General features: G+C 45.7%; 1 protein-coding gene across 1 annotated transcript in view; it reads right to left on the bottom strand.

Annotated features, from left to right (window-relative positions):
* Positions 1-1,372, bottom strand: part of PITPNM3 (PITPNM family member 3) — a 118,243-nt gene extending 116,871 nt beyond the window's left edge. The window contains exon 1 of the mRNA XM_027780514.2: positions 1,013-1,372. Within this exon, the coding sequence (XP_027636315.1) occupies positions 1,013-1,034 (22 nt within the window). The 5' untranslated portion in view covers positions 1,035-1,372. The remainder of the gene's footprint in view (positions 1-1,012) is intronic.
* Positions 1,373-15,193: the final 13,821 nt, after the last annotated feature.

The raw sequence follows: 15,193 nt of genomic DNA, 5'->3' as shown, positions 1-15,193 counted from the left end.
CTATCAAAGTTAAAAGAACTGCACACCAACACCAATGAAAAATCAGTAAGACTTTTTGCCCATTTGATTATTTCTTCATCTTCCAAAGATGGAAAACAACCATTTAGTTCAGTGCTATATTTGCATCTACTGAAATTATTGATGCTCTTGCGTTCCTGAGTGCTACGCCTCTGGGCTGCCTATTTTGGGGGAATAATGAAAAAAAATAAACAATGCTGGGCAAAATCTTTGCGTTTAGCTTTAACATTACCATGCTGTTATAAAGCTGTGCCAAGAACTGGCACCAGACACCAGGCAAGTTTCATGTACAGACCAGCAGCCATCCAGCCACAGCAGAGTTAGGCCTTTCACCTTCAAAAGCAATAGGCTCTGCATGCAACCTAGAAGAAAACCACTTCTGCAACAGCAAGAGATTTCTCGTGTTCTGCCAGCTGGCACTGGCCATTTATGCACCAAGTACGTGCCACCTGGTGCAGGGCTGCTGCTGCCACCTGGCACCGGGGCACCAGGGCTTTGCTGCCGAGCTCCCCAAGCCCTCCGGCCCCAGTCCCAGCCCACCCCTCCAAATTGCTCCGACCTCAGAGGAAGCATGAGTGAAAACGCATGAGCCCTCAGGAGAGACCACGTATCTGCCTTTTCCTTTCAGCAAGTCCTTCCCCGCCCGCACATCCTTATGATTTCAGCGGAGCCCTGGGCCGCTGCGTCCCAGCCTGCTTCTTCCGAGCAGGCGGCAGCGAGCACCGGCTCCGCAAGGCGGCAGCCACAGAGACCCTTCCCGGCCCAGCACCGAGGAGCAGAGCAGGGAGGCGGACGCCCGCGATGCCCCTGCGGCCCCGCACGGCACTCCCGCCACCACCGGAGGCAGAGCAGACCCCGTTCAGAAAAGATGAGGAGGGCAAACGCACCTATGCCTCACTCGCAGAAGTTTGCCCTCGCTGCCCGGTGGGACGACGGCGGGCACCCAGCCGGCGCTCCCCTCACGGCCGCCCCGCGGCGCAGGCTCGGCTCTCACCTGGGCGCGGAGCTTTCGCCATGTCAGGGCTGCCCGCTCGCAGCCGAGCCGTCGCCAGCCGCGTCAGGTGCTCGTCCGCGGGGTCCTCCCGGCGCGACGGCACCCCGCACTCCGCCACCCCATCTGCTCCCGGCAGAGGCCCCGCACCGCCCACTCGCCTGCGGCGCGGAAAGACGCGGCCGGGAGACGACGCCGCCGCGCCGCTCGGTGCCGCCGCGCAGCCCGCCCGCCGTGGCGCAGCCGCCGTCGTTACAAGCGCAGCGAGCGGCTCCGCAGGCAGCGGGGGCCGGCCCGGGCCAACGCGGGGCCGTGGCTGCTCATAAACGACCTGGAGAGAGCGGCTGCCGGCGCTCGAGCGGCCCCCCCCCCTTCTTTCACCGCTGCCGGCAGCGACCCGCGCCAGGCCGAGACCGCCCGCGCTGCCCCCGCTGGGGCGGTGCTCCTCAGAGCCGCGGGCGCGGGGTGCTCAGGGGGGACCAGGGAAGGGGGCTGCTGCCCCCTCGTGCCCTGCCCCGGGGCGCCAGGGGGCACCCGGTTCTGTCACTGCTGCAGCGCCACCCGCGCCAGCCGCTCCTGCAAGTGGCTGCTCTGGATTTCAACAGCAAAAATCCTTTGGCCCTTGCTACATCCCGTGTCAATGCAGTGGTTGAACTGCTGCAATGCACTGCCTTTTAAGTCAGCCGTAGGCAAGCAGCTCACAGTCTGCCGAAAGCACTGAAGCAGGGAACTTTGAGGGGAAGACTTGGTTTCTCCCACCTCAAGAGCCTCGCTAGCAGCATTTCTCTAACACGATCAAGGAAAAATGTAGTCAGCTGGCCTGGATCTCCCAAGAATTGGGAGAAACTCACCTCAAGAAAGGCTTTAAGTGGCAGCCCACCTTGCGGGCACAATGCGAGGAGGCAGAGAGCCTATGAGGGCATGTATTTTATTTACAGCATGTCAGAGCACCACCAAGCGCAGTAAACAAAAGGTTTGCCCAAAGCGGCATACAATTAAAGAGCCCGGCAAACACAATGCAACCAAGTCCTAAAGCAACTTACAGGCTCTGTGCCAACACCAACTTGGTACGTATAAAAATAAATACGCGATTTGCTCTGGGTGTTGCTAAGCAGTTCGTTCAAGGAGCCACAACAAACACCCCTGAGAAGAGAGTGAATTAAGTGGTTTTGTTTGAGGCTTAAGTGGAGTAGCCACAATTCCCAGCAATTCTCACCCCCAGAGCCAGCTGCAAGTGAACCAACTCCAGTTCACCATCCCCCGGCTACAGGTGACAGTGCTAGATGATGGAAGGTTTGGCCTTAAGCCACACTGCTTCTGCTGTTTCACTTGAAGTTCCATATAAAAACTTCGACCACATGACTGTTTTCCCAAAGATGCCACAGTGTCACCAAGCCACCAAACAAAGTAATCCTAGAGAAAGGCTGTGGATATCGTCACAGGCTTGGTGGCACGGGAAAATATCTGAAAGGCAGAGATACATTCCGGCAAGAGCAGTGAGTTCCATACTCTGCTGCTTCCTACTATGAAAGCTGTAATACTTTCCAAACAGCTTCTGTCTTGGAGAGATGTGACCTGCCACCATCACTTCTGGGAAGGAGCAGGTCAGTAATCTATGCAATAAACCCACCTATTTTCATTGGATGTTAACTCAATTGGAGTAGGAAACAGAACAAAAGGCAGAGCAGACTGAAACATACTTTTAAACAGGTAGTTGGAAATGCATGACTACCCACAGCTATCAAATGCACAATAAACCCATTTGCAGTTTATCATAAAGGCTATCATGACAACAGCATGCAAGGAAGTGATGGACAAACAGCAGTTGTCTTCTCCCTGCTATTCACCAAGGGCAAATGTGCATTACATGTTGCTTTCTGTTATGTGAGTGCAGTATCTCTGAAATCTACAAAGTTGGCATAAACAAAGGTGTAATTTAATCTATTTCCAAAGCTGATGCTATCACCTATGCAGAAGCCCAGCATAAGACTTATGCCTCACAGCAGCATTACTGTAAGAAATCTACCTCTACTGAACGCACATGCTAGCATGAGTCTGTCACTGATGTACATCCAAGAAAATAACCATTACAGACCAGACAATGATCTACTTGCACTGTAGCTTTTTGAAAAGTCTTTGTCCTTCCCATATTTGCATTCAGTCTGGGCATACAAAAGCGTAAGCAGCGAGAAGCTGTTCCTAGGCAGAATTCACCCAATCCTCACGACTGCTAAGCAGTTTCATAAAGGCAACTGAGGTGAAACACAGTAACTTTTGAAAGTGTCAGGCTAACAGTCTCCATGTCAACTACCATGTAGAAGACACACCAAAAAGAGATTCTTATAATCATCTGAACAGAACTTTGAATGAGAACAGAAGTTGTTCTAGGCCTTGGAAGAACTTTGTTTCCAGGTAGGAAACAACCAGGGAGACTCCCATGAGACATTCACCTGTCTTATTATCTCTGTTCTTCATTAACTGCACTAAATTTCACAGCCAGACCAAGATTAAAATGAAAGTGATTTTTCCATGCTCCCCAAACCTTCATTGGGAGAGAAAGAGAGGAGAGAATCTGCCCATTTTGAGATGGGAAGCAGTTCACATGGACACAGAACAATGCAGCCATTTCCATAAAATATCTGCACAATGCCACAGGTGCAACATCCATTGTTCAACAATGTTTTGTGGAAATCATACCAGGAAATTGTACTTTTTCCATTTTCCCTGCCCCAGGTTCTATCATCTACGAGTCACTGCAGATGTGCTGCCTCCCCACCCACTATCCTCCCCCAAGGAGACAGAAAGAAATTAGACCTTTGCACAATAGCTCTGGATGTAAGAAAGCATAAGCTTTGTTGTTGTTCACATAAAACACTGCAATTACTCCAACACATATTCATCCTCAACAGCTCTTCCGCACTGCGCTAGATGCAGTGACTGAAAAAAACCCAAAAGGCTTTCCATTGGAGTGGCTGCCTGTGCAGGCAGTTAGCTGCAGCCTTTGAAGGCAGTAAGAACCACAATGCCTCCCTCGAGGGGAAAGGATTAATTTACATTGTCCTGAATACTGAAAGGAGACAACTGCCAGCCCCTGACAACATAAACCTCCAGAAATCTTTTCTTTCTCCTGAAGACTTGCAAAAGCTTCAGAGATTCCAACTAAATCCTTTTGGTACATAAAGGCACACAGTTTTTTTCATGTGTTACAGAGGACACATAGAACCTCTACAAGAGTCCTAGCCAAATAATAATGTAAGAAAAATATACTAAGCCAGGCAATGGCCTGAGCTGGAATGCCTTTAAAGGTACTGATACATTCAAGTGCCTGTTGAGAAAAGAATCTAATTCCAAATGCATTTACTCTTAATTACAAACACATTCTGTTTTACTGGTGACCCAAGTTCTTTTCCTTACAATACAGCAGAGAAGCTCCTCTCAAGACAAAGCCTCTGTCAGAGGATGCTGCCCACCATTACTAGGTTTTCCAGTGTTGCAAGGTGTCTAATTATAGAAATCAAACCTTGTACAAAACATGGTTTGCTGCTAATTCATGCAGAAAAAGACCAACACAATAAGCAGTGCCATGTGTTAGAGGCAATGCAGAGCCACTTGAGGATAGGAGCACAGAGAAGAATGCTACTAACTGATGCTATTGCCCCCTTGAAAATATCTGCCCACCCAACGACCCAAACGGCTCAAACTGGGCAGGGAAGGTTGCTCTAGCTGTACATGTAAGGATCTAGGCAGCAAAGCTGAAGGTTGATTGGTTGGTTAATATCTCCATTACTGAATTCAAGCCTGGCTTCTATAGAGTTGTGCCTGCTGACACTAGGTTCAACCTGACTTAAGCAGCCTTCAGAGACAAAAAAGCAGACTGCTGAGCAAGTAAGGGAAACGTCCCCTAGAGCCCACACTGTTTGTCCAAGGAGGAGCAATGCTGAGTGCAGTTTCATCAGCAGTTGGGGGACTTCAGCGATACAGAAGTGTGGGACTCAAAGAAAGCAGCTGATGAGGAGGGTGCAATGAAGGTCAGGAGAAGCCTTTAAGCTCAGTTCCTGTATCCTCCTTGAAGTCATCATAGAATTTGAGAGGCAGCCCTAAGGAGCAGACACCACACTGAGTCAGAAAAAACAGCAGGCATTAGAGCAGCTCACAGCCAACTGTTGCATGTCAGCCACCCACTAGCAATGGGTTGCACTGCGTTGTTTTACTTGGAAGGACTACGAAATTCTCTGGCAGCCGATATACCTGCTTTGTGGCTGCTCATGCCAGTGAAACAGCCAAAGAAGCTGTCCAGGATCCAAGAACAAGCCTTGAGATGGCAACTCTTGGCCACATAACTTCAAATAGTTTGAGAAGCCTCTCTGCACTGTTTACATGTCACCCACAGCCAAAATAAAAAAGAGACAAGATACATCAGAGTCCAGCACTTTAGAGGAGAGCAGCATTCTGCTGAAAACCAAAGGGAACACAATCATAAACCAGAGAGGCATTACAGACGACTGCAATGGATGGGCAGCTGGTCCCAACAAAGATGTTATGGTACAAACAGGTACAGGGAATTGTCTAGCAGGAAGGTACATGGCTTGGTGAGAAAGCTGTGATGTTTCCAGGCTGCTAGCTGTAGCTATTCCCAGATACCAGAAAGGCCTCATGCAGCCCTTATTACTAAGGTTGCACTGACTGACACCAGGATTACTCAGCTTTGCAGCTGAAGCTGGATGCATGGCTGTAAGAAGTCCACAACAGACGTGAGGCAGACAGACAAGTACCTGGCCGTAGCAATGAGAATTTTCCCAACAATATCCCAGGTCTCGCTCTGCAGAGAAGCAGGGTCTAAATAATGGCCAAGACAGCTGTCAACAGCTGCAGAAGCAAGAGCTGAGGGGGGCTCAGTCCTGAACCAGTCTGCCCCCTCATCTGTTACTTCTGCATTGGCTCTGAACTGGAAGATGCTTTCTCCTGCCTCAAGCCTTGTCAACAGCCAGAGCCTATCCAATTAAAGGTCTACCAAGAGCAGGAGCATACTTGTACTAATCAATAATGTCAGGGCTGAGGCCTTCTTAAGTGCAGGCAAGGAAAAATGGTACTTGCTGTTATGACTCCAGTAGTCTCCAGTATTGGTAGCTACATGAGGAAAAAAGCACAAGGGATAAAAACAGATGGAAAGGTGATAAGAGTTAAGATCACAAGATTTAAGCAAAATTTCACAAGTAATTTGTATCTAGTATTTGTTACCACACTGCAGAATCACTACTTTCACCAAGATTATCTACTTTCTCTGCACTGTTTACAATTCTTTAATAAAAAAGGGAGAGATTTGCCGAGCACAAGGCAAACAGCTTATAGTTCAGATGGGAGACAGAAACACCGCTCACAAAAACTCCTTGGGTACAAATGAAAGCACATGGAAGATGTGCTACAAGACCCTACAGGAAAGCTCCCACATTCAAATATGCCCATACAGTCATGACTTTTCATACCTGATAGTGCTGCAGAAAGAATTACTTAGAAGAAGCAATCCTCCCTGTCCACTCTAAATAGCATACCAAGGAAAGCCATCTTAGCAATTTTCAGAAGACCAGTTCCACAGATTAAAAAACCCCAAGTGTTCAGAAACTCATGAATCAAAACTTAAAGGAACAGTATGAAATTGCAGCAGCTGTAGATTTTTATGCTGTTACTTTAGGGCAATTTGGGTAGCTTTTTTGTCAGGTTTTGACATGGGGAGAGGAGGAAGCTGGAGAAGGGGGGCAATGTCTTAATTTTCAAAATGTTAGAATACAAGTTGCATTTGTCAGCCTTTCCACTCTCAAAAATCAGGACAGGGCAGTGACAGAACACCACATCAAGCAGGAAAGGAGGAAGAAGCAAGCAAACCTAAAAATACAATTTTTATCTAGATTGCTACAGACACATATAAAAAGCCTAAGTTAATCAATACCTACTAATAAAAAACAAAAGCTAAAGCCTGCCAAGCCTACACACTGGTTTGCTCACACTATAATCTTTCTGGTTAGATATTTCATTCTTTCAATATGGCACAGCTCAGATTTTGTCCTCTCTTGCCTCCCCAGTCTAACCAATCATTAAAGAATAAGGCAGACTCTCCAATCCCCAACATTACTAATATTTGTTCTGCTTCATTAAGCTCTTTCTGATTTTTCCATTTAAAAACAAAACAAAACAAAAAAAGGAACAGTGATAAAATTGGAGTATCTCCCCATTTCAGTGGGTAAGCACGGGGCATCTGTTCTTTCCATGTGGAAAAGTCTATCAGTTTCCCGATGCTGTTTTCCATAAAGGCAGCCTGGTTTTTGTAAAACATTGTTATAGTGGCTTAATGCGTTGCTAGGAAGCCTTCTTCCCAGAGCCTGACTGCTGGTCCATAGCAGAGCAAAATGTTAGGAAAGATCAGCAGGAGGAAGCACTATGATAAATGCAAGATGTTGATGAGTATCAGTTTGATCCTAAATCTGTATTTTTTTATAAATGAGGGACTGGGTATTTGAAATAAATCCTGGATACATTCAGGAGAACAAACATTAAATGCTAAAGGTGTAATCAGACAGCACAGCTCCCTGGGTGCTTTAGACAGTAGACTATTTTTAGTCATCTGTTTCCTAACTGAAATGCTGAGGGGAGAGACCGTGATGCCAGGATTTTTAGAAGCATCTGTGGAGCATTCCTGTTCTGCAGTGCAGCAGCTGTTTGCACAGACATACCCAACCTCAATTTCCCCTGGCTTTCTCAGGCACAGACCAATCTCAGCTAAGGCAAGCCGTCCATTCTGCTTCTGGGAGTGACACTGCAAAGTGGCTGAACTCTGCCACAGGTCCACAGCTCATGGCACCCAGCCAGGCTTATGGATAGCTACATGAGATAATTATGTGACTGTCACAGCTGAGAAACTCACAGCTAGACTGGCATTAAATTGTCACTGTCAGATACCAATAGCCATACAGCGGTGGTATCAAACAGTTCATCTGAAGCTCCAAAGCATCTGCAGGAAGCAAGAGAGTTACTTGTATAATTAACCCCTCTGAGTTCTCCACTACTATAGGCATATTGCAGTCAATAACCAAGTAACTGTCAGCTATAAAAAAAAAAATTCTAGCTTGACAATAGCATACATGTTTCTTTATATGATGTTTAGAGAGTTAACAGTTTGGAAAACCCCATCGTAGATGAACTGGAAATGCACAATGCTCCTAAAAAAAAGCATTCCCCTCCTGATTTGCACCTTGGCTTCTGCTGGTACACAAGTTATTCAGAACCAGCTCTCACAAACATTTGCAGGTGAAGACACGCAGATTTTTTTTATTATTTGCTGTGTATTCAGAAAGTGCAAATATTCCTAGTTCACTCAGGGCTGGTTCCTCCCCCAAATTCAGCTAATAATTTGGTAAAAAGATGTCGGGGGGGGGGGGGGGGGGGAGGGGGGCAGGGGGAAGCCCCCCATCTGGTATTTTTCTATTCATCAACCCCCCAAAGGCCCAGACTGAGTCAAGAGACTGACTCCACAGCCTGCTGTGCATATGCTTGGTGCCTCCATTGCACATCACTTTGTATCCCTGAGCCCCATTTCCTTCTGTCTGTAAAGAGAGGCAGGTGATGCATCTCCTTACCTGTAATACAATTCTAGTTCTATTAAGGTATCTAGTAATGGTTTCTCTTGAAGCAAGCAAGACTAACCTACCTTAACTCCTGAACTCTAGCCTCTTCTGTCTTTAGAAGGTATCCGATCTTCACATTACATTGTGAGGAAACAGCCTGCTAAGGTAGTCACACCTTCCCACCAACAGACAATTATCACTGGCCTGCTGATACACATAGAGCGAGACCGCATACTAGGAACTGGCTATTTCAAGACCCACTTTATCTCTAGTAAAGAGGACTACAAAAAAAGGAGAAAAGTCTCTACCTGTAGGCAAAGTCACAGAATGCTGTGCAAAGGAGAAGGAAAAATCTCAACATTAATTAGATACTTCCCTAGAGGTTGCAGACTGGGGGGGGATTGGGCAAAGCTCCAGTGACAGAACTCTGGCTAAGGGTGCTCTAATTTGTAAAATAGATTGTCTCAAGGGTCTATTTAAACAAATTTATGCAATAATGCAGCTGAGATACACAATGACTCAACTTCCTCTGGAGATACTACTAGCAATAGCTCTACTAAGTAGCAGCAGTGATATGATTTAGCTTCTTCAACACTGTAAGGAGGTGTGGATTGAAGAAGTGATGTGCACCCTTCACTCCTGCTAAGATGGATCAGATCCAGTTAAGTTACTGTCTCAGCAAAAGCTACTATAGTGCTATTAAGAAGATTTAAAAAAACATTTTCCATTGTTAGAATGATTCCAAATAAAGCAAGAAGGCACGCACCTTGGGCATTCCAACCTATCCACTTTCCTAAATATCTGTCAAAATGGAAAAGTAAAAACATTTATTATCCAAATCAAAACACATGGACACAGTGCACTGGAAAGACAATGCTAGTTGGTGCTCTGGAGACCTGAAACTGATCAGTGGGCATCTGGCAGACTTCAGCAAGCTCTCCTCCGATGCACGTATGTGCAGCTCTGTTCAGCTCACACAATTTTTACTCAACAGATAAATCTTCCCCTGGCTCAGCTTTGCTAAGACACTGCCTAGAACCACAAATGCAGCTGATGCAGCTGGATTGCTCAGCTGCAAAATCAGGCCTCCATATAAGCCAAGGCAATGCCATCAGTGAAATGCATAAGAGCAAATTAGTAATCCACGAGTGAAGACACTCCGAAGAGGCCAGTGCATTCAAGAGTGAAATTCTGGACACACACACACACTGCTATTAATAGCCTCTCATTAGGGAAGTCTTTGTGCTGATGTTAAATGCCACTCTACACACCCTCTGCCTCAAACTAATGATTTACTTACAGAACATCTTTTCTTGATAGCACCCACAGTCCCCTCTTATTTACCAGTACCATGTAAGAGAAGGCTGTGGAACCACCTGTGTAATGCATAGGGAGAAATGTCAAGCATGTAGAATCTATGCTTCCAAGGCTGATACTTTCAAACTCCTTCACGATACTTCAAGCTCAGCTACTGCAGGCTACAGTCAGCCTTTCCCTTGCTCTGACAAAGGGGATTTTGCTAAATTTTTGATATTGAGTCTTCATCCTGGAGCCACAATACCTGGTGAAATACACAAGGTGAAATAAATCACACCATTTTACATGGTGCTGACACTCACTGATCCAGAGCCCTGCCCTACCCTGGGACAGAGTGGCAGACTTCTCCTGGTCTTACACTGGTAATGATGCTGGACCACTTCTTCATAAGGCCCACAAGGCAGAACAGGCCACTTTCACCCCAGCCCCAGCAATTTCTGGCTGTACCTGCAGGTAAAATCCAAGCCTGCATATATTTCCAGGCTGTTCTTCAGTTTCTGGGAACGGACTGAAATCTGGATTAGGAGAGTAGTTTATTGGGTCTTAGATTCAGAGACAAAATTGCCATCAACCGCTTTGTCACAAAGCAGAAGGGCAAAGTTCCTGGACCTCAAGAGTATATAGCACCGCCCACCCCAAAATCCAAGGTTAATGAGGGCTGCTGTGGAAGCAAAGGGTGGTGTTTCAGAAAGGGAACAAATGTGTTAGTTGCTGACTTTTCTTTGATGGGCTGTATTATTCTCAGGCCAGCCTTCATCTTACAAAGTTGATTCTATTTTGGACAGATTTCAGGACACTAGAAAAGCCAGCTTAAGGAGCCACCTGTATGAAATAGCCCAGCTCGATCTGCCTTGAGCGTCTCAGTTTGGGTCCATCTGAACAATGCTATTTATGTTTCATTAATACTGTGGACTTTTTGTTCTGTGCCAGCTCAAAAAGGGACAGAAATTGCTACAGTGAGTTAAAGAAAGGAAGAGGAAGAAAAAATAAAAGAAGAGAGTCAGGATGTGCACTTTAAGAGGTTTATTAATAACTGACACCGATGGTGCCACCTCCTGCTGATATAATCATTGTTAAGCATGTGCTCCAAGGTGGTCAGAAATCCACACTGGAAGTCTTGACAACAGAAGAAACCACTCTTTCTTTCTTCCCCTTTTAAAGAAGTTTACTTGTTCTCTGTCTCCTTCCTGCTCACCCACTTCTGTTTGGCTGTTTTTTACTCAGCCTAAATATTCAGACTGCAGAAGCAGAAGAGAAGACAGAGGGATGGGGGCTAGGACTGGGAGGGAAGGCAGCAGCAGCAGCTTTACCTTTACTTTAATTGATGCTGCATATTTTCATATTCAGAGCAAGCTCCTTTTCCCAACTGAAAGACAACAGACAATTATAGAGCATAACCATTCGAGTATCAGCCACATTTACAAACCTCAGAGACTAATGAAAGCTCCAGTGAAAACACCTTGACAGTTTACTAGCTTTCATTCAGGTGCCTGCACTGGCATAGCCTGCAGAATTTACAATATGAAAAACAGGTTCTTTGCAGATTGCCCCAAACTGAAGGCCAAATCCTGACAATTGCTGAGCACTAAATTCCAACTGAAATTGCAGGAGCTTGTCCCTATCAAGAATTCACTGAAACAACAATTCAATGAACCATCTCCCCAGACATGAACCTTCATAACATTGCTATTCTCATGTTTGACTCTCACATGGAAAGGAATAGCCAAACATAAAAAACTAAATCAGTGCATTAAATAAATGAGACTCAGATTCCCAAGAGGTTAAAGCCTGCAGAAATTTGGGATTACTTAATTTCTGTCAGGCAGATGCAAGTAACATGTCTCAAGCTTTCGTTCTGCTCATTAGAAGGCTGAGCAAAACTTCCCTGAAGATAAAAAGGGGTGGCAGCAGAAAAAGAATTACAATTTAATTTCAAAAAAACCAGCATTTTCTGCCCATGACTTCATCAGCACTGATTGTTTTCTTGCTCTGCATTTGGTTTGATCAACATAATTTCACTGACTACCACTTGCTCAGAGACAAGTGCATTACAGAATAAGAATTAAGACTGCTATAACTAAGTGATAACTGATTAGCCCTGCTTTCATTTCACTGAGGGACTAAACTTCAAAGGCATCTTGAATAGCTTAAGGTAAATCTTTTCTACCAATATAAATCAAGATCTAATGAACAACAATATGAGAAAGAAATCAGTCTAACAGAGTTAGGACATGTTACCAGAAACAACTAGTTTTCCTTTTAGCCGTCAGCAGGCAGGACAGACTAATGAGACACTGGTTTTCCTTGTCAAGCTCACTACAATTTCCAACCCGCATCCTTTTTCATTGCCCTTCATCTATTTTAAAATAATTTGCCCACATAGAGAAGAAACATGACATGGTACATCTAGTATAGACAGCCAAGACAACATCTGCCCTGAGAGTGAACTGAGCAGAACACAAGACCGCAGTCCGTTCTAGGCACCCTTCACAGGGTTTACTGTACAAAGGGTAGCTGGTGCCAGACTGGCAGTGCCAAGTTGTTGATGGCCTCACAGCAGTTTTCATTTTGCTACGTTAGCCCACAGACCTGCTAAGTCCAGAGCTGTGGCTGCTGAGGCACAGAGGGCAGGGGACGCAGCAGGCAGCTTTACTCCCAGCCACCACACCTGGGAGCAAAACAGCAGTGCTCTGTTGCTGTGGCTTGATTTCCAGTTCAAACACAGCCTGCAGACAGACTCTGTAAAGTCACTAATCCACACAGGCCCCTGCTGAAGGACTTTTACAACTACAGGGATAATGATGGGCTGTTAGACTGGTAGAATCGGGAACCAAGAGCATATACTTTTAGAGCCAGCACCCCCCCACCCCAAAACCCAAAGCTAATGAGAACTGTTGGAGAAGAAAAGGGAACAAATGTGCTAGTTGCTGACTTTTCTGTGATGCGCTGTATTATACATGATGGGCTGTGTAACAAACAACCATTTCACTCATAAAATGATTTAAGTTATAATTTCCTTGCCTCCAAGCCTATTCAATCTTATTGTTTCCTAACCTTTGACACATGAACAAACAGGAAGCCAAAACCTCTAAAAAGAGGCAACAACAAAGGAATTCTAGGCAGTTAACACAGACCAGAGTAAGTCTTTCTACAGAGAATCTTCTTTATAGAACACCCACTCTTTCCCCCTCTTCCAGCTCATCTAAATCTTCCACAAGTAATAAGCCAAATTTACACTATACAATGACCAGGCTGAGCTAAACCAAAGGGCTTAGCAGGCTAGAGCATCCCTCAGCTTTCAGTCCTGCAGGTTTACTACTTTACGACAGGGTGCTGTTAGACACCAATCCAGCCTTTTTGGATCAGGACTGCATCCACTCCCAACCATCTAGGTTGGCTCAAGGTCAGGTTTAAGTAATGAGGTTACAAGAAAAAACACTGCATTGACACAGGTCATTAAGGGAACTAGATCAAGACACCAGTGACATTCATTCTCTACTGATTTTAGTGGGAGTCCAAAGGACTAGCAAGCAGCTTCAAAAATCACCACAGTGAGCCAGGCTCTGGCTCCACAGAGCTTTCAGGTACCAGAGGATGAAGGATGGGTGCTTAATGCATAAGGAAAGGTTACAATTCTCAGTATATACAAAGTACCATTAAAAATAAACCTGTATTATCTAAGTCCTGAGTCCTCCCTATATGAAACTGCTGAGCATGCCTGAGAGCTACTCAGAAATAATTCCTTCTTTGTTCCTCCCCCAGTCCTCACACTAATCTAACAGTCTGATGCACCATGTATTCCCCATAGCGAGCCTACCTACATTAACCTCCAGAGAGCTGGCCTGCTCCAGAAACCTGAGCTCAGAGCACAGACCAGTCTTGCCCCTCTAGCTGGGACTCAGGCAGCTGTCACAGCCCCAGAAGGAAACACAAAGTATTCCAGCAACGCCTTCTACAGAGCGAGGTGATAGCAGCAAGCACATAGTCCCACAGAGTCCAAATTACTTTCACCTGATTACCTTCTCATGCAGGATAAGACCAGTAACACCAGAGCCATTTCAGCTGTGGCCAGTCTAACCCACCCGGCTCCTGTGCTCCTGCACAGAACCATGGGCTCTGGCCACCTTGTTGCCGCTACAAGATTTCCTTTTGCCCCTTGAGACAGTAGCCACAGCAACAGCACGCTCGCAGGTATCGCCAGTGGCATGTATCCCGGTTTGTCAGGGTGACCTCGTCTTTTCTGTGTGCGTGCCTTTGCCACAGCTAGACTGAAAATACAAATCTCAGCTGAGGCAAAATGGGGCGAAAGGAAAGCACTGACTACAACATTGATGCTGTGGGACCATATTCTGTGTTTTGTTAAAGCTAGATGTGGTACAGCAGGAATCTGATTGAAGGAAAAAATGTAGCTCGTGCATTAGCTCTGATTTCAGCAATTTTTAAACCCATGCCTATATAATTGCTTTAAAAGTTATGCACGTCCAAAGCATCTTGGCAAATTAGAAGACTGCTTAAAAGAACATTTAAAACCAAGAAGTACATATGATAAAAATCAGTCCCTGAAAATAGACATCTTCCTACAGCAAAAAGCATACAGAAAACAACCCGTAAGGAAAGATGCTGTCTCCACAAAACAAGTGGAAGGAGTGAACTCTGAACACTGGGTTACATTTCCTTCTGTGCAGGGCAATACTTGCAATTTAAAATGAAATCCTGTTTTGCCTTTATCTGAGTAGTTCTCAATGAGGAATTTCAGAAGGCAGGTTCTGCCAGCCAGATCTCTGTTCCACTTTGATATTGTCATAGCGGTTAGGAGCTCCAGTGGTCTGGCACTTCCCACCATGTGCTGGGAGCTGCATGAACCAAGGCAGCCCTTTTACCGACACATTGCAGCCTCTGTTATACAAGGAACAACAGGCAGACACACACACAGGTGAAGCACAAGAAAACAGGTATCTGACAAATGGCCAGTTGGGCCCACTGTCCTTTAAGCTTTCTTTTCCCTCAGACCAGACTACCATCCTAAAAGGAAAGTGCAACCTAGTACTTCAAGCACGCTGCAAGAGAGAATGTGGGGTCTTCTAAGGAAAAATACACCTGAAAACGATTATGTTCTTCCAGGACATACCTTGAGCAGATATACTGAAGCAGATCTTCTATTTGGCTGATAACTGACTGACATGTACATCATGATCAGAGTTCCTTTTCCTATTGCTGGTGAACCACTTGCCAGAAAAAACCCAAACAAAAA

The sequence above is a fragment of the Falco peregrinus genome, chromosome 2 (genome assembly GCF_023634155.1).
Source record: "Falco peregrinus isolate bFalPer1 chromosome 2, bFalPer1.pri, whole genome shotgun sequence".
Taxonomy (NCBI): domain Eukaryota; kingdom Metazoa; phylum Chordata; class Aves; order Falconiformes; family Falconidae; genus Falco; species Falco peregrinus.
Note: the sequence above shows the minus strand (reverse complement) of the source record. Positions and strands in the feature narration are given on the sequence as shown.